The sequence below is a fragment of the Stegastes partitus genome, unplaced genomic scaffold (assembly GCF_000690725.1).
Source record: "Stegastes partitus isolate 25-593 unplaced genomic scaffold, Stegastes_partitus-1.0.2 Scaffold106, whole genome shotgun sequence".
Taxonomy (NCBI): domain Eukaryota; kingdom Metazoa; phylum Chordata; class Actinopteri; family Pomacentridae; genus Stegastes; species Stegastes partitus.
The window spans coordinates 619,571-643,145 of NW_007577837.1; the positions used below are offsets into that span (position 1 = coordinate 619,571).

Below are 23,575 nucleotides of genomic sequence, written 5' to 3' on the forward strand. Positions count from 1 at the left end.
GGCACGCTGCTGTCATCTAAACAAGAGGACTAATGACGCTTTTCGAACATTGTTGTAATTCTTCTGTTTTTGCTTGTTCAGGTTTGCCGATGACATGAGAACTGAACCCTTAACAGGAGCTGCATATTTTTGCTCAAGCGCAATCTGGAAAACTGAAACAATCAGACGTCTGCAAGTCGATCAGCAGAAAATAAACAGACAGCAGCTTTTGTAGGAAATTATTGATTAAGATTGTTTTTTAAGACAGGGTCACACAGATGTATTGCTTTTAGTTGCTGTTAGTCGTCTATCACACTGAATATCTTTGGTTGAACAAAACAAGCTGTGTGATGCTGAATTAATTAGCCAATTAATCAATTTACCAAGACAACTGATAGTAAAAATGTGTTAATTGCAGCCCTAATTTGTGAATTATTGTTGCAAACATTAGCAAAAGCATTATTTGTGCCGAGCAAAATGTCACAACAGACCTTGTTGTGTTATTGAAATTGCAGGTTTAGTCAATATGAACCATGTTTTAAACAAATGAACACAATGACTTAAAAAACATACAAAAATCTGAGTTGTTCTAACATTGGGTTGACATCATGATCTGATCTTCATAACTGTACTGGGAAATGCCACATAAAGCTGAGAGACCTGTGAATCCCTGAACATCCAGACAGACATTTCCTCTATTTCCTCAGTTTGAGAATATGACCTCTTCGAGGCGCCTCTGGCCGATAAAAAAAATATAGTATTCCAAGGGCAAAGAAACATTTACAAGTTACTCCACTGTTTTAGTTATAAAGCAGCTCCACTGTCTCCACTCCCTTGCAGGTATTTTTATTCTTTCTGATATTTAGTGTCACAGTTACAGTTTTTAACTGTCCAGCTGCTTTTGTGTGTTAGTGTAAGAATTTTCCACTCTGGCGGACAATAAAGTTCTGTTCTGTTTCGATTTTATCGTTGCACTGGGGCTGCAAAAGAATGCGCTGAAGGACGAACCTTTGTTATCCTTCAAGTCATTTCACGGGGAGTCATTCTCAGGCATTTTATTTAAACTATATTCACTGCTCCTCCACTCTCCACCTGTCAGCGTGAAACTCTGAAATTGTTCCTTTATTAAGTTCAACCCCGGTAAAGGGATCCGAGGCTCCAAGTCTGCGGACAAACAGTCCTACAGCGTTTCAGCACACACAACATCACTTTATTGTCACTACACATTCAGTTGGTATGTCGACACCACTCATAGCACAATGAAACGGCATCATCACAGGTGTCCTTTTGTATACATGCGATTGTCTCAGTGTGTTTGTGGGTCTGTGTGTGAATCATGTTCTCTTTATATACACTTTCCTTAAGCTCGTCTTTAATTCATGCTTGCTTGTTTTGTATTCCAGCTTGCTATTCCTGCATGTTTCCCTGTGTACATATGTACATTTATGTTTATGATGATAGTATAGCTTGAATGCAACTTCATTGTCTTGTTTGTTTTTTGTTTTTTTTTGTCACTTTAGTTCTTCGCTGGAGGATGAGGGCGTGTCAGAGCCGTCAGGACACTCCTGCAACACAGACAGATGTAGAAATACAGCGTTTTTTTCATGCTTTAATTATAGTCGAATAATTACAGTGCTACTTCAGAGGACACGGTAAGAGAGGCGTGAGTGTAGAAGCAGCATGAAAAGGAGTAATTTTGTCTTTTGTAAGGGTAGAAATAGAAACCACAGAGAAAAGGCTCACCTTCACTCTGTCCAGCTCTGGTCGGCCTGGCAGGGATTTTTGTGAAGCAAAGGCCTGTTCGATAAAACAGAGGAGATCAGATTAGGGAACCAAAGGAGGTGCGACTGAAGATGAATGTAAAGCCGCTGCTCACCTTCTTCGACTGCTGCATCTCCTCCGTGGATTTAGACCTGTTCTTCATGTGCTTCTGAGGAGAGGTGGTGGTGGGACACTGGGGAGAGGGAGGGGAGCGTTAGAGGGGGCCTGAATGATTCAGATTTTATGAGTCTGAGCCGTTCACACACCTCATTAGCTTTCTGCTCCATGGCTCACTTGAAGGTTTTCTCCTCAGTGCTGATGCAGGTTTAGGAGGGATCACCTTGTCCTCTGGCTGTGCAACTATAAAGAAAAAGAGACACTTTCTAACCACATCCTTGAACCTCATCTCCTCTACTTACTGTAAATATATGAGTTTGCTGATTTCATGAGCTTCAAATGTCCAACTTTTATTTTCTGACCACTTAAGAAATTCTAAATGTAACTTGAGGCATTTTGACTTAAAATGAAGAGCAGTTCAACTCAACTCATTAAATTAGGCTTAAAAGAAACAAAACTAGCATATAAGCAGATTTCCCAGGATACATTGTCATTATTTATTTTGGATTTTTTTGGTAATTTGAGAAACAGAAATGGTGGAAACTTGCAGTAGACCTTAATTACATGTCAAATGAAGTCGTGGTTGTTTCTTTTCATCACAACCAACACAGTTCCACATCCACAGACTAATAATTTATCTCTCTGTAACCAGGAGCAGCCTCACACATTCTCTTTGTACTGACTCTAATCAGAAATGGCTTCAACAGCTGAGGCAGTAAGTTCTCAGTGTTAAATGAAGGAGAAATTCTCTAAACTTAAAAAATACAAAAAGCAAAGCAAGTTTGACTGTAGCTGTTGTTTATGCTGCTGGTTGATTTAACTTTAATCTTAAGTTTATTGAACTTCTTTTCTAAAGTTCAGTTAATTTAACTCAGCACTTTCACAACTTATCAGATGACTTTGGAGTAAATCATCCGGAGTGCAAATTTAAAGGCAGCAGGGAAACTGAATTTAGTTGTACTAATAACATTCAGAGAATGTTGTGAACACTTCTAGTAATGTTTTTTCGGGAGGAGTTATCTGTTAGTTCCCAGATTGTTCTTTTTAAAAGTGGAAAAAATCTTCAGTGATAATATTGTTGGACCACCATGCCCTACCATTCTCAAAAAGTTCTCTGGATGTTGCATTGAGAATGCTCTTCCTTTGCCATCATGCAACATCGGAACGTTTTCTACAAAAACATTTTGTAATGTGTTACCTCAACAATATCCCCAACATGTACTCAGAACATTGCATACAGAATATTTGTTTAGGCATCACATTGCAGGAGCATTTTTGGAGATTGTTTGGTCATCTAAGGCCTTGATAACATCTGGAGAACATTTTTTTTGCAAATTGGTTTAAAAACACTCCTCCTTTGTTACTGTGTAACATAACCTGTGCCTCTGACAACATCCTATAAACATCCTCTGAATGTTGCAGGTTAAAGGAACATTATTTAAAAGGAGGAATATTATTTGAAAAGAGAAATATCCCTAAAATGTTGGTTGAACATTAGGATAAACCTGTAAAACAGTTTTCCATCCTGTAGGCGAGGTTAGTCGATGTTGTGTAAAGCCACATGAACTTAAAGTGACTGACAGTCTATAGAGTCACTGACCACCTTAGTTTTTTTCCCCCCTCTAAATTCATAGAAAAAGTTAAACTGGTCCCTGTTAAATCTTACTGTCCTGAAAGCTCTGATGATCATCAGAGTGCAGTTATGTGCTTCTCTCACTAGATGGCATCTCTGACTCACTTATTCCTGCCTCTGGCTGACTCTTCTACAGATATTTATCCTGATTTTGGTCCTAATTGTCACACTGGGATGCTCACACTGATGTTCCAATTATGGGACACAACCAATCCACTTGAAGGCAAGTTAACGTTTTGTTATCATTGGCGGAGACAGATTCCAATGAAACTGCTTAATAATAATGCTGCTGATCGTCTGCCTTTACAGAACTACACATCAAAAGATTTTTATCACTCATTGTTAAAAAATACAGCTATCCTTGCAAAGTCAAGATGACAGAATCAAATTTCACCTGAGATTAACAAATGAAGTAGCTCATAAATTGTTCTCCAAACAATCAGAAAAACTGATTAAAAACAGTAAAATGTAGAGGAAGAAAACTGTAAAAGAAAATAAATCTCCAAACAGCCTCCTACACAGTTAGAGAAGAGCAGGACAAACAATGGCTCCTGGAGAAGTGAAAGGCCACAGCGAACACTCTGCAGCAGTCGCAGTCAGAGCCACAGCTGGCGTCAGGAGCCCCGGTGGCTGGGGACAAAACACCTCTGAGTCTGGGTCAATGTCCAACAGAATGAGTTCTTTACAGTCCAACAATCCCCAAGCTTCCTGTCAATGTCTGCTCCTGTCTGTCAGGCACCTGCATAAAACACTGACGGCAGGGATGGATTCTGATTTGAAGAAGTGGCTCAGTGACGCTGCTTGTCTCTAAGCAATAATATCTGTTTGGCATTTGAAATGAAAGAGCTTAAAGCACAAAGATTCATTCCTGCATTTGTGCAATTTCATTTTGCAGATGCCTTTATCTGAAGTACTTGGAAACAACAATGTGGCGAAAGAAATTCTCAACACAAGGTCGACTTACTTTGTGTTTCCCAAAGCTGTCAGCTACATCTTGTGGTTGTCATCAGCGGAAAGACATGACAGCTGAGCTGTAGTTGTCCAGAGCTTCTTCCATCTGCCAAGTCCACAAGATGTTGCTGAAAGCTTCAGAGACACGACATAGGAGGGCCTTGTGCCAGTGCTGCTTCTGCTTTATATGATAAACTCACCTCAGGATTAAGAACTAAATGCAACTTTTGCTTCTTTTGCTTTTCGGCATTCTTTTTTAAATGGTTGTTTTAGGATTGATGCCTAATACATATAAGGAAGCAGGCTGGAAGCAATTTAAAGATTTGTGACATCACTTTATTATTTAATTATTCATTTAATATGTATTTATGAAAGCAATATTGAGATTTTACCCTAACAGGACAGCCAGTTTCCTTCATCAGGACTGTTGGGTCAGATCTGACTGATAGAGACAAAATAACCACCAAGAGTCATTTAAATTTTGATTCAGATGATGCTAAAGCCTGATTGGTGCTTTGACATATGCTACCTTCATCTAACTGAGGTTTTAATCAAACCAGTGATAAGAACAAAACTACAGCAATGTTTCAGGTGAGTTTCACATCTGAAGCGACACTTTAAAACAAATTAGCACTGAATTTGAGTAATTTTGTGTATTAGATTACTGATGTTGACATTATTTCTTCCCAAGATGTGTGTTCTTAGAGTTTAGATCAATGTCCTAAAGGACTGTCCTGCCAAGACAATAGTGTAATAAAAGCCAAGCTAAAATAAAACATAGAAAGTCTGGTGTGACTGAGCTGAAACTGAACCGTCTACCAACCTGAGCTGCAGTTCAGTCTGCTGCTCCACAGGAAGCATTCAGCGCAGGGCTCATAAAGAATGAATGGGATTTGATCAACGGGAGTTCACTCGCCCACTGTGACATCAGGGGTCACAGTGGGGCTACATTTGGTGCTGCAGGGAACTCCATTACAAAGTCCCACTTGGGCTGGAATATATGTGATATTCAGCAAGACCTGCCTGCCAGCCAAAACTCTCTAACACAACTGGGACTGACCCAGCCAAGTGTTCCCGGCTTCTTTCATGCAAGGTCTATTACCACATACATGTTGGCACACCCAGGGGTATACGAGAGCTGCTGAGCTCCCTGCACTTACTCTAAAATGTGCATTACAGCCCTTTGAGGGATAGGAGGAGGGTAATCTCTGCCTTGATGGCAGGACGGGCATTCACTGAGTCCTGAGTGCTCTTTCTGACCAGCTCACTGAAGGAAATGACCTAAATGAGAATGATTTGTTTGCTCGGCTCACTCTGTCTGTCCCCTACTTTCCTCTGTCACTGTCCCTTCGTCTTTGTGAAGATGAGAAAACCCTCCATTGCAGATGAAGCAAAGGGACAGACGACCGTATCAGTTAGATGGAGGTTGGTAGAAGTTCCTCTCCTTTGAGGTAGAAAAGCCCCGTGGCTTCGAGAAACACTTCCCTATCGATTAATCCACATGAGCAAGCCAACCCCAGCCAAGATGACACTTTCAAAAACATTACACCTCTTCGTGGTATGCATACGGAGACATACACACACAGGAATGCAGTAAAAGCTCGAACATTATTACACAGACATGGGCACAACGCCCAACCTTCCTGTTAAAGCCTACTCAGTAGCTCCTTCTGCAAGCATGGGCAACGTGAATATTGTCCCTCATCCCCATTTCCCCCTCAAAACAAGACACTGTAAGAGAGGAAAGTTGAAATGAAAGTAGAAAAGTTTAATGACAGGGTACTTAGGCTTTACAGGCCTTGATAAAAAGCTGATGTTCATATCTGCATTACATAAGAACCAAATCTGTTCCTGAGATTTGAATTCATAACACTGGCAGAGACTGAGATTGGCCTCATCTTCCAGTGTTGGGTCAATACTAATTAACTCCCCGGCTGAGAAACAGAACATGACAAGAACTTCCTGAGCTTAATTTTTGTGTGTTTGTGTGTGCGTGTGCGTGTGTGTGTGAAAGTTTCACGAGAAGAGAAAAGTCATGCTGCCTTTACAGCATCACTCCTGCTGTCTTCTGGCACTTCACCAAGAAAGGTCTGCCATCTGCCAAGTGACTCCCTGCTGGAGACACAACTGGTGGTCATCAGCGCTCATTCATTGATTCAATGACGACACTAACTGACAAGATCCCTTCAGCCCCGAGTTGATCATTTCCACTCTTTTTGAGTAAACGTATCCAGTCCAACAGAGGAAATCGATGCCTTGGTGAGACTTTGCTGCCTCAGCACATGGCTGCTGGTGAGCACACTGATCACAGAACCTCACTTGCTCAGGATGTGTATAATTAGGTGGGCAGCTACACCACAGAAGCACACGGAAACGGTTATAGAGCACCAAGGTGAGCATGTAGGCAGTAATTCTACTGACAGCCGAGCAGAGAGCACATCCAGGCGGCTCATAGTGTCAAGGACATTATGTCCTGTAATTGACGATGACTGGCCGTCTGTTCTGCCATGTTCAGGTGTGACACGCACCCCGGCTCCCCCCAGCTGGATGAATTTAGTCAGTGGTCTCCCAGTACAGCTGCTCCCTTTCCGAATCACAGCTGAGCCATGTGTATCTCACCTGATAACTGAGCCACTGTTAATGAATCCACTATTATTTTCAGTTTTAACACACTGAGGACAGACTCTGTCCTTCACCGGCTGAGCAGATTCTTTCAATACACAGTAATGTGCACGCATTGATCTGATGGATGGGTTTTGTTTCACAGCACTTATGTATTCCTCTGCAGGACTCTCAAAGGCACAGCGAGGACCACTCAGAGCTCCCATTAGCAGGACTGAAAATAAACACTTTCAGATATTCTAAACCCGTTTGTTATTTATCCCAGCGCAGAATGGACCAATTCATGAAGCGAGGCTCAAACTGAAAGCAGTAAATAACTAAACAGAGATAGGACAAAGAATTGGCACAACCTGAATGAAAATATGAGCTTTTCCATGAATGAGGAAATGAAAAGGTTTTATCACAACAGAACATGAGACATTTCATCAAGCACAGTAATGCACCGGGTGACAGACGAGAGGGGAGGATGAATGATGGGAGGCAGAGAGAGAGGGAGAAAGGGCAGACAAACACATCTACTGACTGAACAAGCATTGCAATCACCCCCAAAAAATGAGATTAATGAAAATGCCCGGGGTAAATTCAGACACTCACCTCCTTTTCCCCCCCTTCTTGCTTCTTTTTCTTCTTCTCTCAGTGCAGCAGACGAGCAGTGGAGTAGATGGCACTCCTCATCTCACTGCTGCTATGGTGTCTGTGAGAGAACACCCCTCTCTGCCCATTCATAGCTCCGCCGACGCACAACTCACGCATGGATGGAGACGCGCACACACACACGCACACACAAAGCCAGGTGTGTCACTCATAGCTCTGTATGCTAATGTGTCCAGCGTGGCAGTGGGGAGCTGTGGGTGTGACAAACAGGTATCGTATACAGCACATTAATGCTTACAAACACAACTCTGGTCATTATCTCAGGGCAATTACCTCAGTTACAACCACATTCACAAGGGGACGATGCAGGCAAGATGAGTAAATTAGATGCCGTCCGACCTGCCACGTACGGTGGAATATGAATGACATCATCTATATGGATGACACCATATGTGAGTCATCCACGTTGTTTTGTAACCCATACAATAGTCAATTACTTAACCCTCCCAGGCTCATAAAGTAGAAATCACCTTCCAGCAACAAGTGTGGAGACAGATAAAGCAGGTCATTGGCTACAAACCCACCCTCGGAGCCAATCACAGCACTGCAATGATCACCGTCACTGAGTAAAAATGACATCATTACATTACAGCACGTTAGAGGCCGTTTACCAGAATACACCAAATGACACAGGAATGAATGTAATCATAGCTGGTTACAGTTACAGACAGACACAGATCAGACTTCTTTTTTTTTTTTTCTTACCCTGTATGAGTCACACATGGGTTGTGGGGGTCTGGCTGCACTACAAAACCAAATCACGTAGCATTTGTCAAGCCAGAAACTGACCTCAGTGATTCATCCCCCCAAAAAAAATCCTCACTGAGGATTCCTTCCCCAACAACAAATGCAGGCAGAAAAGATCACATTTCTTCATGTAACCCTTTAATTCTTTAGATACACCTTGTGGGATATTAGCAACGATCACAGCGACTGTCTCATTCCCTGTAATGTCACATTACTATTTAATTCTCTGAACCCTGAGATGAAGTCTGACAGAAAAGCAGGACTTGACCAGAGCTTTGCAAGGTGCAATCACAGCAAACCAAATGCACTTTTAAGTGCTAGAAACACACACTTGAACACAGCAAGAAAGCACACAAATGAAAAACAGTAATTTAAGATATTAAAAACTAATTTGCTTAAAATAACAATCTAGGCTAAAATAAAGACAACTTAATTGTGCAAAACCCCTTCTGGATGGTCACAGTTCCTGTGCAGGCACATTGTTTGGGTTAGAGTTCAAAGAAAAACACCAAGTGAGATTGTGAAAAACCGAAGCGATGTGAACAGTAAATCAAACTGTACAGCATTGTACATCAGGAAAAGAAACGTGTGTTAAACGACATTTAAACAACTTTTAGGGTGAAATCTTCAGCTACAACTTTTCATACATTTTTGGGTGCATTAAACAATTCATAGCAAACATTTTCCAACAGGGATCTGTAGTGTTCTGAAGTGACACTATAAATGTTTGCCATGATCTTTCTTCTTTACATATTGCCTTAAAAGGTCAAATATCAGGAGCAGAGGTGGTAGCACACTGCTGTCTCAGAGCTTATTTGTAAACCGTTATATAAAAAAAAGTGCTTTTTGATTAGTAACAAGTATCCATCTTTTGACACGATTCTCAACATTGTGAGATGTTCACTGTAGTTTTCAATCATGTCTTTATCCATCCCACAAACACGTGTCTTTCAAACAGCCGTTTCCTTCAAGTCTTTGGATTCTGGTTCAGCAGAATCGGTGGTTTCCTCCGCAGCTCCACCCGAACTTGAAGTATGTGGCGTCTTCTCCTCCGATTCCACTTTAGGGTCAGTAGTTGAAGAGCTGCTTGTGCTGGGCTCATTCGTCTCCTGTTCCTGATCTGAGGGCACCTGCAGGAACGAAGGAACCTCCAGCTGCTCTTTGGTCAGAAGGCCTCGCTGATCATCAACCCTGCAGCACTGAGCCCTCGTCAGCATGTCCAGAAATCCTGATGCAGACAAAACATCGTGTTAGTTGTGGCAGGTTTTTCATATGAATGAGTAAAACAAATAATAGAATTTTAATCTAATGTGTTCACACTGTGCAGCTGACAGCATGTGGGCAACATTGTTCAAACAAGTTTTAATATTAGATTACATCATAAAACTTACAACAAAATGGTTCAGTCCTTATGAAATCTGTCTCCTGCTGAGATGTGAAGTTTGGACGATATGGATAAAACCTTCTATTGTACAATTTTATAACTCAAGAGTGACATATGTTGTAATATAGATTATACATTTTCTGTAATTGCATCCACTGATAAGGACTGTGTGATATGTGTTGAAAGCTTAAAAAAAAAAAAACAACTTCTAAATGAACCTTCTGGTGAGATAATGTTGCCAGCAATTGGGAAATCCAGCTTAAAGAATTACAACACACTGTTCAGTTCCTCTGCACTCTTATTTCTGTTAAAATCTGAGTATTCCATCACATTGATTCAATATTTTTTTTTCTAATCAAATTTCCCATTGATTTTTATGACATGGAACAACCCCTGATGGTTGTCAAACAATCTAACAGTAGTAAAATGTTGCCCAGCCATACTAGATCCTGCTGAGGTGCCCTACCGTCCATATCGCGGTTCCTACCGGGCCTCGGCTGAGTCTTGGCTCGGTCTGTCGGCGATGATCGAGACTCCAGACCTGAACTCCCGGCTCCTGCCTAGGAGCAAAAACAGGGTCCGGCACTATCAATATACAAGCTTAAATTTTCACACATTTTGCTCAAATATTAATATTTTCATCTGCGATTTATATTGTATACGTTGATGCTTTCTACCCTGGAGTTTGGTGACATCCAGGAGCACTGGCCTGTGTTCAGAATGACGCACTATAAAGTGCACTAGGTTGGCTGTCAGCCATTTTACGTAAGAGTTCAAATCCTGCGTGTAAATGTTGTGTTCTGTGTAGTGCATTAAAAAACTCCACAATTGAACAAAACAATAAAGTATACACGTTACTTTCTGCTTGCAACTTCATAATGGAATGCATCACATTTATTTCATAGATGGCAAAACATTCACTGTAAGATTCCCTATTTATCAGACAAAAGAAGATCATCAGTAAAATAAATGCTCCTGGTATTTTCTAACTAAATAACTAAAGTACAAGTCGAAGACCAATGTAGTGTCTGACATTGTTCACAAAATGCTTTGATTTTCAAAGAAACACTTTAAATATATTTATAACTTGATCAAAAATATCAAACTCTGTAGCTTTTCCCCCCTCAAATCATAACTTTTTTGTTCTTAATGTATAACTCCAAATAATTCTATCATTCATCTCATTGTACGCAAATATATGTATGACTTTCAAAAGCAAAGCTTGTAACAAGTTTGTGGTCTCACCTGTGTTGCTACTGAGGAACCGCTGCCTCTGGAAATGTATGTCTGTTCTTTACCTGTATCCACACAGACAGAAATAGGAATCAGTACTTCTACTAGGAGTAGAAAAGTAGCCTGCAAGTAGCTGATGATGCTACAAACCTTTAACTTCCCCTCTGTGTTAAACACTGACATCAGCCAGATAAAATATTCTGGGCAAGAATTAAACTGGTCCTCCTGGGATACAACCACTCTTATCAGATCTACTTGGCTCTTCCTAAATGCAGTGAGTGGAGCTGAGGTGAAGAGCACTGATCCAAAGTGAAGTTGGTTCTGGTCTCTCAGCAGTTGGGAAATGAGGTGGGTGAACTGAAAGTGACACAGCACTCAACAAACCAAATGGACTCCGACATTTCAACCCCACAGAAAAGAGTGAAGAGACAGAGAGAGAGAGAGAAACACACACAAAGAAATCAGAGCAGGGAAAGAGGAGCGTGCAGACAGTAAAAACCAGAGCAGTAAAGTGGACAGTGAAAAGACTTTCTCTTCCCCGCCAGCCATGAAATGCAGAACACTTACTAGGACCCATTAAGAAACAATTACCTGAATAAGGAGGCTTAGGCAGCAGAAGAGAACACAAAGCCCCACATAATCGACTAACAGCTGATGGAGAGCTAGAATGGGCCTTTATCTGATTTGACTGAACTTTGATTTGAGTTACTCAACAGCTAAGTGGGTTTCTGTTCGTCCTCCGGCTGTTTGTGCCTCTTGAGGAGCTGTGCATTAGTTTAAATGTGGTAAACATGATTCTGCCTGGTTCACACTGAAAGAAAATCATTGGGGTTTTTAAAAAGGTCAAGCATATTAACCTTTGGTCCTGTCAAGTCGTATCGTCTTATTGGCCAGCCTGAACACGTTGCTGTTCATGGTCACGGGCTCGTCACTGCCAACCTAAAATAAAAATGAAAAAATAAGACGAACAATTGCAGTTGGACACATGCAGACACACGATCAGCTGCACAGTGCTGTTGGGGAGAAGCATCAAGACCCCACAGGAGAAAGCTCTCGCATAGTCAGAGAAAACACACATTAAAGCACTACTGATTTTGTAATTGCATTACTTATTCCAGTGACAAAGTAGCTAACGCTTTTCATCATTTTTATTCATATGAAAATGCTTACTAACGCATTACTGTTGCCTCGCAATGGCTGCTGTAGGCAGAAAAGTGCTGATGGGACAGTTGATTCCTTTAAAAGTAGGATATTTTAAAATGTCAGATACCTAGTGAGCTGTTTTGTTTGTTTTTGTTTTTTTTGGGGAGGGGTGATCAGTAATGTACTTCACATAAAGAGAAGATTAATAAAGTCAGATGTTGACAACTTCACCAACAGGCTTAAAGAATATTACAGTTAACTGCATTTTTTCTAGTTGAACAGGAGTTTATTTGTCCTTATGTAAAATTAAAACCTAGCAACTTATATTTACTATATTAAAAAGTCCCACAGCAGGAAGTAGGAAGTCAGTACACATTGTCTTACTGGTGGTGGATACCCATGTTGCATACATTTCTGGAAAGGTGTGTCATTCTTGAGAAACTATTTTTTCTTTCAGCTGCTCTTTGCTGGAGGGGTTTTGTTGCTCAACTTTTCTCTTTAAAATCCTCCAAAGGTGTTCTATTGAATTCCAGTCAAGCGACATCCTTGCCCAGGTCATATCTTTCACTTTTTTTCTTCTTTTGATTTGTGATTTTGGCAGTGTGCTTTGGATCATCTTCTGTCTAGCCTCAGGGGACAGGGTGTCATCTTGTCAGCCCAAACACCTTTCGCACTCATTTAGGCCCAAATCATCACACATCCACCTCCGTGCTCTACTGTCTGGACTATACATTCACTCTGGTAGTCCGAGCCAGGTTCATACCACACATGTTGAACTACAACTGAGTTCAACAAATTCATTTTGGCCATTATCTGACCAAAGAATACTCATCAGACTTCTTTGTAAGTTTCTTCTTGTAGTTCTGTTGCACAGAGCAAGCAAGGGTGTTGCTTGCCATAGATGTTGTTGTGTAATATACTTCACACTGTCTGAGCTGTCACAGTAATTCATATTTCCACTGATAACCCCTGTGGCAAGTCTACAGCACTTGTTTTTTAGAGCTATATTGTGCTAGTAGCGCACTCTTTGTGGCTTCATTTCTAAAAGGACAAAGGCCCTGATTAGTGGTACTATGGCTTATTCTGTACCTCCTAATTACTGTTGCAATTGTGTTCCACTTTTCTTTTTTAATTGTTTACCAATCTTCTTGTATCATTTTCCACCATTGGAAAGACTCACAATCTGATTTTCTTTTTTCACTCTGGCAACAGTTTTCCACGTGAAGCCATGATGCAATAATGCAGATAGACATAGTCAGTGGGTCAAAAATTAAAGAACTGAAGTTCTGGTGTTCACAGATCTCTTCATAACCATGTTCATGCAGATGTGGTGTTTGGAAATCCTACTTAGTTTTGTCTTAGTGATCATAGGTTTTGTAACTTGTGTATCAGTGATCACACGTGTACTCACTTTTGTTGCACCAAGTTTCTCCTTTGGGGCTGTATTTTCAATGTAGTCTTGGTAAAGTTTTTTTTGTTTTTGATTGTTCATGAGAGGAAATACTCTTCTGTTCAACTTAGGTATAGAGCAGTTATTCATAGGTGATTCAAACCTGAATCATGACAATAAAATGATGTTGTAGCTGCAGACTGTATGTCATTCTGTGAGCTCCATCAACAGATATTTCCAGGTTTCAAAAATGAACTCGAAAATCCATTGGTGGGATGATTAAAGTGAAGTAAACATTAATTCCTTAGAATTTGGAGGAATGATTATTCATGGGTAACTACCCAAGCACAGGACACATAACATGGTCTCATTCATACGTAACAGATACTCACCATGGTGATCAAGGCCTCTTGCGGCTTGAGATGGTGCTTCTGCATCACCGCAGAAAGGGCATCCTGCAGTGTCTTACTAGACTTCACCATGATCCCCACTGTCTTACCAGTAAAGGCAATCTCCAGGCTGAAACACACATGTATTTCAATAACCTCCCTCACACACTGAATCAAACTGAATCAAATGCAGTGGAACAGCACCATAGAGTCACTGTCACGAAAAGCCTGTAGTCACAAAGAAACCTGCCAACCAATGATATCCTTGCCGGAAATCCATACTTGCAAAAACTTGATAACTTGTTGGATAAGATATTAAATGCAAATGATGACTGAACTTATTACTGCCCAACAGATTTGTGTGTCATGTTAACGAAAGGACTTCCCTCTAATGTGGTGAGAAGCGATATGGTGTAGTGGAGATGTGGGTGTGAAAGCCTGTTAGGGTGACAAAGACAGAAAAAAATAAGGAGGAGAAGGAAGTGACTCAGTGTACTCACGCAAACGTCACCCTGAGCTCGAGAGAAACCTGCTGATCTCTCAGTACAGAGCAGTCCTGGTCCAGCGATAAGGGTTGCTGTAGAGAAAGTAATGGTGTATCAAACAGAAAGAAACTAAAGTGATTTTTACAGATGTCAGCATCAACGGGGGATACTTTATAATACAGCTCAGAAATAAAGAGTGTGAGATGAGGCAGTGAGAGGATGTTAGAACAGGAAGAGGGTAGTCATCTCTCATGCTCCCTGGTGCAAACAACTTTTCAGTGTGGCACAGTAGGCATTTTTCAACAGCTTGATTTACAGCTGCAGCTTGTGCTGCAGACAGAGCAGGAGTGCTCACCTTGTCCTTGCCTTGAAGGTAAATGATGACATCTTTCAGTGGGAAGCCTCTCTTCTCACACAGGCTGGCCAGCATGTCTTTGATGGGTTGCCCATTACGTGTGGGGGCCAGGGAGGCACTGCCATCAGGTAGGAAGACACAGCAGTAGCCCCCCTCCATCCCAATACGACTCCCAATCCCCCCAGCTTGCTCAGGGGAGCGGGGACTCGATCGGCCATTCTGTATCACAGATTGAGAAGAGAGTAAGAAGACTAAAAGGTGACAAATATACATGAAAACTTCACTTCATGACAGATTTGTCACCTTGAAGACCACATCTTATCATTCTGGTGTGCCTCCAATCATAAAAGTTTGAAATTAACATTGATTTCCCATAAGTCCAGTAAGCTCCAAATGTTTTCTCACCAATGCACTGACCTCTATCTGCCTGTAGAGGGAGCCAAGCTCCACACTGCTGGTTGACTTGACTGACATATGGGACTCCTTCCGGGGGCCTGAACCTTGGATGTTGGACGCATCTATTGTTATTGATTGGAAGAAAAATAATGGAAAAGAGAGAGAGAGAGAATTACAGAAACTTGACATAAAGTTACATGACGTACATGAAGGCTGAGCATCGAAGCACCAGAGCTGCCATTTGGCAGTTACTACCTCCCCAGGATCCTCTTTTCTGTCGCTGTTTCTCTGAGGCACTTTTACCACCTGGCAAGCTGTTAGAGTCTGACTTCTTGTTCTGTTGGAGACAGTGATGAAATAAATGCCATTACTGTGAAAGTCAGACAAAAATTGCACCTTTTTCCCTTCCCCACCACTCCGCTTATCTACCTTCTTGTCACTTAGGGGGCTTCTGGTGCCAACGTCCTCCCAGGATCCCATGCGGACAGGTTCAGTAGAGATCTGAGGTAGAAGTTTACCTTCTACACTTGCCAAGGTGCAGCTCTGGTAGAGAGGAGAGCGCACAAAGCGCCTGTAGCTGTCCATCTTCATCAGTTTAAATATCTAACACAAAGCAGAGCGAGTGGAGCATACAATTAGTCTACACCAGCAAAAATAAATAACTGTATTATTGAGGTGAAATTGGAGTGTGGACTACCTACAGACCTGTGCTTGAGCTTTGTTAAACATGTCAGGTGTGGGCTGTTCCAGATCCTTTTCCTCTGTCTTGGCTGTATCATCAATGTTGACTGAGTAGGGTGCATTGTCAGACAGGTAGGTGTTGTAGATGGAGCGAGCTGCTGCTTTCAGCTGGGAACAACAGCAGCTCATTAGACTGAATCATCCTGAACATTAGATATGACCTAAACTTTGTTTCTTAATTATTGTTTAGAGGCTGTTGACACATCAGCAAGAACGGACACACTCAGTGACACTGTGAATTAATTTCCCTGTGGATTTCATCTGAGCATTTAGCTTTTAATGCCAATCTAAGACACCACTAAGTGTGGGAAAAGCTGCTAACTGACTTGTCTCTCCTTGTTAAATGTAGCATGAATTAATTCAAGCATCTATACTGCAAGTCATACAAGTTGCAAAAGGGCAATTCACTTCAGAGAGAGCTGAGCAACCACAGAAACCATGTCGATGTGTGGACTAATATCACTTCAGTCATTTGGTGCCTTAACTTGTTCCATTACCAACAGAATTCATTAAATGAACAATATTTCTCCAGGGAGGTACAAAATAGATTAAAAGTTAGTGTTAGCTTCTGAAGCATCCCAGGTGGCCACTTGTATTTAAACAGCTGGTGCAAATACCAGAATTATGGCTATAAACAGCTTCTGTCTTCACTGAATTCAATGGAAGAGTTAGAAAATTGCTGTTTCATATTACTTAAAGTTTGATAACGGAGTAAAACAACTGAAGATTACTGCTGCATTGCGGTACAGTAACTTTCCACTTCATGTCAAAAAAAAAATGTTGAAAAGGAAATGAGCATTCAGGGCATTTATTTTTTTAATCAGCTCTAAATATAGTTTACACACACATAAACACATAAGTATAAAGCAAGGCTAATTCACTGTGTGAAGAGGTAGAAAAGTGCCATCCTACCTCGTCCAAGAACTTGTCTGGAATCCTTTTGAACTTCTCACAAGCTTGCCAGAATAAAATGTTCTCCGCACTAACCTCAGATCTCAAGAACGCCTGTGGACAAGCACACAAGTACACTGCATGAACGCATGTGGCTTAGCGGGAGGTCTCAGCTAGAAAACATCTGCCCTTGAAATTCTGTTGTTGAAAACTACAAAATTACACTACCGTAAAATAACGGACCCCAGAGGGATCCTCCAACAGCTTCTCAAAGGAGACGGCCCAGCTCAGCACACTGTTGGCGGGGCCGGCCTCTCCGCCTGGAGTCCCTGGAAGGCTGGAGCTGCTGCCTCCACAGCCCCGCGCAGACATGTTCAATTCTACAACACACCCAGACACAAACACACCCATTTATCAGCACCAAAAAGCATGACCAGGAACGACACTGAATCAGATAATTTCATGCACAGACACGTTCAGACTGTAGAAATGCGAGATGTACAGAATCGGCAGTGTGCGCTGTTCATGCTCACCTCCATCTGACACTGCCTGGCTCTGTGAACACAGAGAGAAATAAGTCAGGGAACTTTAGAACAACACTAAAACTAACTCAAGCTTATAAGAACATAAAATGGAATTCTCTTCACTGAGGTTGTCATGGAACTCCTGTCTATGGTATTAAAGTACATTTTGGTGTAGTTGAGAAATTAAACAATCCCTTGAGTGACTTACATAGCCATGATAGCAAAGAACAATTGCACCATAACTAACACCAGTTCACACAGTCAAAAATGAATCATTTTTGTTTGATTTCACACAAAAATGTGGAGATTTTTCAATACATTTCAAAGTTACTGCAACAGCTACACAGTGTGATCCACACAGTATGAATACACCAGCATGCAGCCGTTTAGGAAGTGAAATGTGAGCAACAGCTGCATGTTTTTTTTGCTTTTTGTTTTTTTCCTCTGTGTCACACTGCAGAGCAATCAGCCGAGGCTGTTTTCACAGGAAGTGGTTGTACCACCATGACAAAAGCTCTCATTCAGCTTTCTGATCTTTCAAAATTTACATCTGGTAGAAGCTCTTTCTGTTTCTACACAAGCACGGTCACAGTTGCTCACTGAACTCTGCAAACTATTTACACACAAACCTTTACGGACAACTGTGTTTGCATGTGACCCAGGTATCACGATAACTACATATTGATCCAAGAATGGAAACACAGAAGCACTGCTGCTCAAGAATCAAGTTTATGGAAGTCTTGTTTAAAGAGAGACCGACTGGCTCAAAACACAGAGGGAAGGTTTTAATTCATAAGCACTTGTCTGTAGTTCACATGCTCCTCGGTCTAGGTTTCCTCTGGGGGCTCTGGTTTCCTCCCACAGTCCACAGACTTGTAAGTTCAATATCTAAAATTGCCCAGAGGTGTGAAAGTGATTGTGCTTCTCTGTCTGTGTTTGCAGGTTAGTCCTGTGTACAGTAACCTGCTTAGAGAGCATGCTGGATGCAAGGTATACACAATAACTACTGTTACAGTTAACCATCACTCACACTCTGATTGGCATTTAGGTAAATGTAAGATTAGGAAACCTACTGTGCATTTAAATGTTCAGTGATACTACAAAATATATCTTAAGTGGCACAGTCTCAGTACTTTCTAGTATATTATTTATCATTCCATAAAACTTTAAAATATCTTTATCCATCTTTAATATTGAAGTAGACAGACAGAAATCTTAATGCATGAGAATCGTAGCCTTAAGGTTTCCATTTCCTTAAACAAATTGCAAGTGAGAAGATATGCATGCGAGTGTTTTTTAGTGCATATAGTGAGAGTGACACTACAACTCTGCTCTTGATAACAGCTCTTTGCAGTTGCTACACTTTGACCATATAAGGCTGAACTGGGTTGACTGTTTCTGCAGGTGTGAGCTCCTCTGTGGCTCCACCTCTTCAATTTTTTTTTTTTGCTCTTCTCTGCAAACTCTGGTTCCAACAACACAAGCTGGTGTCTACAAATAAACTTCCCAGGCTTGAGTCAGGACAGCAGGAAGTCAACGGGAGAAGTCACAAACACTTCATGCACAGTTTCTAAAAACTGTGATGAAAACAAATGATTCATCATCTTCCTCCTTGCGCACCTTTCATTCTTCACACTTGGGATTTTCTGAAAAAATTGCTTTAAGCAGAGAGACGGATACACAAACACACTGTGTGCAAGAGAAGAGATTTCCACATTTCAATCCACACAAATCGCAAAGCACAGAAAGCCCTTTTGTGGAGCTACGTAACATCCTGAACCTTTTGGCTTCAATAAAATACATCTATAGATATACTTTCACACCTCTTGCAGCACTGAACCATTTCAAGAAACATAATGATCTCACACTGAGTAAACTGAAGCCAGCTCAGCCCACACATGACAGATTGGCCAACAGGCATGGCTTGGTTTCTGCCTCTGGCTCAGGAAGGCCCAGCCTGTTTTCAGTAGCAACCAACTGTAGCCACAAAGTCTGATTGGTCCTGGCGCTTCCGAGGAGTGGAGGCCGACAATGCGAGCCAATGCAAGACAACTGCTCCACCGCACTCTTGATACTCTAGACTGGATGTCAGCTCAGTGGTATCACCCCGGTAGAAAACTGACAGAAAGACTAGACCAGGAGTCTAAATTTTAGAAAGGCATTCAGGCTCCAACTTAGAGATATTCAATACACTCAACTCTAAATTACCCCTTTTGAATCTGCTCACAGTCTTGAACTTCCACTATGTAAGGGCTGACAAAGCCTCCTATAATATCACGAGCGCATAACCGAACCACTGGACCCACGAGACCACTACAGAACCAAATCAAACCTAACAAGAGTTGTGCCAACTCACCATGTGGCCAACAGGAATCCCTAAAGCATTGCAGTTCTTCGCCATGGTGGCCGAAACACCAGATTAAAAACCGAAGTCTTGTGCGATGTGTACACTGTCAGGGGACACAGCAGAGTGCTCCACCCAAACTTGATGCACACTTCTCTCACACACACTCAAAAACTCATCACTTGGGTCTTCCTGCCTGGAAGGGAAGTCTTGCCATAGCAACAAGCCACAAAAGAGGAAGTATGGTTACTATGATCAAACTGTTCTCAGCCTACGTCTTGAGAAACACTATGATGTGGGGACACAGTCGAAGACAGTCGCACTCATTCTGCTTTTGATGTGCAGTCGCTGTATTTCTTACTTAACGCAGCTTTTAAAAGTCATACGACATCGACGGCAGCTTTGCCGCCACGCTGCATTTGAGAAGCTTTGTTTTTAGCACGTACCATAGGTTTCTGCTTTTTGAAACACAGCAAAGCAGATTTAAGCTTCAATGTGGAACACACAAAGTCAAACTATGTACAACACGGGGCAGCAGTAAATATTCTTTTCTTTGTTAAACTTCAAATTTTGAGTTTCCTGCACAACACAAATCCACTATGTGACTTCACACTATTCAAAGTCCTCTTAAAGCAAAAAACTCATTTTGATGAGGCTTTGCACAGACAAATTAAAAGTTCATGATATGAGTATTATTCTGCGGATACATGAATCTAAGTGGATTCCAAAATAAATTGCAAGCCGACTGTAGACTTTCTACAAAAGAGTCAGACACGTACGCTCCATTCAGCCTAAGTCTGATTGTCCTAAGTAGCACAGTTAGGCCTGGCCATCTGAGACTATTGCCCCGAATGTTTTATAAAAAGCCCTGCATCTACTTTTTTGTGTTTGATCACAAATCTAACAACATATCTTTAAATGGTCTTGTATCTATTTATCAGACCTTCAGATTGCGTTAAAGCCTGTTCACTGTTCGTAAAAGTCTAAACTGTTCACTGAAGTCAAAATAAAGACTTTTCTCTTTCATAGGCAAACAGCAGGATATTTGTAGACATGATTATGTGCATGGATGCTTCCCCTTACTACATACAAAACATGACCTCTCTAATCATTAACTTAACTTTAGCAAACATTTTACTACATCTGATTGTTTTATTGTAGGTTGCTGTAGTTGGATAAACTTTATATATGATCTGGACAGAGTTTTCTGGGTATTGTGTTATGGAACTTTATGAGTGAACTTCCGCTCCTTTACTTTTTAAAGCCTCAGGAATTCAAATTTCTTTTACATGCAACTTAAGACAATAATAGATGGGTGGATGGATGGATGGATGGATGTGGATATCAGGTTGAGCCCAGAAAGAAAGCAGCATGGCCTTACTTTGCCTACATCACACTGTCTCACATTATAAAATTACTATAGTATGAAAATATCTTAAAAGCGGTGCAATTACCAAGTAAAAATCTAAACATTCCTTGGCCTAAGTCCAAGTTTTGAGACGCTAACGACGCCTCTGTTGTCATACCTTATTGTCCGCCATGATGCCACCTCCTATGGTGCACCATTTGTCATATTTCTTGCACTGCTTTTGCGCTGCAGCTTTTGCCAGGCGGGAGAAGCTGTGATAAAGTCCTCTGAAAGCGACCATCCTCGGGGGACGCAACACAATGTGCGACGAAAGAAACGACAGCAGCACAGCACCAGAAACGTCCAGGTCAGAGTTAATTAACGACTTCCACCTTGACGATGTAGCAAGTCCTGACATGCGCACTGACTGATGACCAGGTGTGGCTGGGTAACTTAATTAACGGTGCAAAACCTCTTTTTATTTATTTATTTTTTAAGATAATATCAGGATATAATCTTGAGGCCTTATGCTCAATGGCCACAACACAGCAGCATAAAAGTAGATAGGATTTTTTATTTTTATTTTTTTTTAAATGTTGATTTGTTGTATTGTTACTAAATAAACATCCCAAATGCATCACTTTGACGCATGCGCACTATTAGAAGTAACACCACCTGCTCCAGCAAGACATGTTTATAAAATTTAGAGGACCTTAAAAACACATTAGTATTTATCCACCTAAATATTAAAACAGTAAGACTGTTATCATGGTATTTTAATTCATTTAGGAGCTTTTTTTTTACTCTTCCTAACATTTAAATTTAGCCTAGTTTATTTTTTAACTTTGGAATTTTATCATGCTAATATTACTGTTAGCATGTTACAATAGCCTGTCAGAATAACATGCTGCCATTCAGCAAGCCAGTACTACTGATGTATGCTACAGTTGACTGTTGGAGTAATATGCTAATATTTTGCATGCTAATACTGTACGGCACAATATGAAATATGATAAGTTTTATTAATTCCACAGAGGGGAAATTTGCATACAGCAGCAAATTAAAGCCTGTTAGAATAATATGTAAACATTTCTAATGCTAATACTACTGTTACCATGTTACAGTAGCCTAGTGAAGTGATATGCTAACCTTTATCATGCTATTACTACTGCTAATGTGTTGCAGTAGCCTGTCGGAGTAATATGCTAACATTACCATGCTAATACTAAGGTTAATATATTACATTACCCTTATCAGAATATTATTCTCACATTCAGCATGCTAATAGTAGTGTTAGCATATTACAGTAGGGTGCTGGAGTGATATACTAACATTTAGCATACTAAAACAGTAGCCTGTTAGAAAAATATTTTATCATTTAGCATGCAAATACCTATTGTAGCATGTTACAGTAGTCTGTTTGTTATGCTTACATTGAAATTGTACTGTCAATATGTTACAGTCGTCTCCTGGAGTAATATGCTAACATTTAGCATGCTACTGTTAGGATATTACAGTAGCATGTGAGCAATACAGCAACATCTAGCATGCAAATACTGTAGGAATTTTAGTCACAAATTTTGGAGATCCTCTCATAAATGCTGATGGCACCTGATGAAACACTGATCCAGATTGAGCAATGGAAAATCTGGGGGGGGAAAAAGAAAAAAATTAAAAGGAAATAGAAAAATGAAAGAGACAAAAGTGACCTGATTGTGTAAATTCTAAGCAGTAAAACAAACAAACAAAAAAAAAACAAGAAAATATGTGCTTAAGTTGTTAGTTAGCAGTCCATAAATTTTGCATGAAGTTCATTCAACTTGTTTGTAATGTGATCTTTTACATGGTTTGATTTTTAATCTTTGCCTGTAAAGCACTGTAAATAAACTGTGTATGATAAGCCATATGTTTTTCCTTGTTTTGGGCATGACTAATGGGGATCTTAATAAATAGACAATACTTTGGCAGTGCCACCTAATTAATTTCTCAGGAAAATTTTAACTAGAGCTACTTCAGAGCTGTAATTAGCACAAAATAAAGCTTACATTCCTCTTTACAAACAGCTTAAGGTCGTGTAATTAATGTAAATCTCTTTCAAAGGCCATTTACTTTAAACGGTTTTTCAGGGCCAAGTGGTCTGGGTTTACTTCCTTCAACAAGAGACTGACAGCAGTTGGGAAAATTTGCTCTTTGTGCTTCACGATCTTCAGCACCAGCATCCTTGTAACAACTCAATATTACCTAGTTTTAGGTTAGAAGAAAATCAAGCAATTAGAAGAAGACTTGGGGTCATCTTTTTTCCTGTTATGCTGTTAACAGCAACAGAGACCTTGAGGGCAGACAGAATGGTAAAAACCCCAGTCTTGTGTCAGTCTGCTTCCTCTTTAATTGCGTTTCTTTACGCTGTTGCCCTCCATTGTGGGTGTGGGTGAGGGCAGCTGATGATTAGGCATCTCTAACACGACAGATCACACTATAGGTGCAATGT

The 23,575-nt window shown here is 40.8% G+C and overlaps 1 protein-coding gene and 1 long non-coding RNA gene across 2 annotated transcripts; both read right to left on the reverse strand.

The window, feature by feature from the left end:
- Window positions 1-1,167: 1,167 nt before the first annotated feature.
- LOC103354381 (uncharacterized) lies at window positions 1,168-8,206 on the reverse strand. Its single transcript, XR_520042.1, has 5 exons — window positions 7,658-8,206; window positions 2,007-2,100; window positions 1,856-1,933; window positions 1,723-1,776; window positions 1,168-1,544 (listed from the first exon to the last, which is right to left on the reverse strand). It is a non-coding gene; the product is annotated as an uncharacterized LOC103354381 (long non-coding RNA).
- A 379-nt stretch (window positions 8,207-8,585) lies between these two features.
- Window positions 8,586-19,899, reverse strand: rgs14b (regulator of G protein signaling 14b). The gene is made up of 15 exons (XM_008277723.1): window positions 19,752-19,899; window positions 17,405-17,426; window positions 17,100-17,251; window positions 16,893-16,985; window positions 15,945-16,088; window positions 15,669-15,842; window positions 15,495-15,576; window positions 15,261-15,361; window positions 14,844-15,062; window positions 14,504-14,580; window positions 14,007-14,133; window positions 11,939-12,020; window positions 11,094-11,146; window positions 10,315-10,408; window positions 8,586-9,692 (listed from the first exon to the last, which is right to left on the reverse strand). Exons 1-15 carry the CDS (start codon window positions 19,794-19,796, stop codon window positions 9,415-9,417), a joined length of 1,743 nt encoding a protein of 580 aa, XP_008275945.1. The 5' UTR covers window positions 19,797-19,899; the 3' UTR covers window positions 8,586-9,414.
- Window positions 19,900-23,575: the final 3,676 nt, after the last annotated feature.

Bases quoted from the DNA above. Each gene is read 5' to 3' on its own strand.
- rgs14b (XM_008277723.1), bottom strand. From the start codon at position 19,796: ATGGCGAAGAACTGCAATGCTTTAGGGATTCCTGTTGGCCACATG. The intron at 17,427-19,751 runs GTGAGTTGGCAC...CTGTGTTCACAG, and splicing joins GGATTCCTGTTGGCCACATG to AGCCAGGCAGTGTCAGATGG. The intron at 15,362-15,494 runs GTAGTAACTGCC...CAATAACAATAG, and splicing joins GAAAAGAGGATCCTGGGGAG to ATGCGTCCAACATCCAAGGT.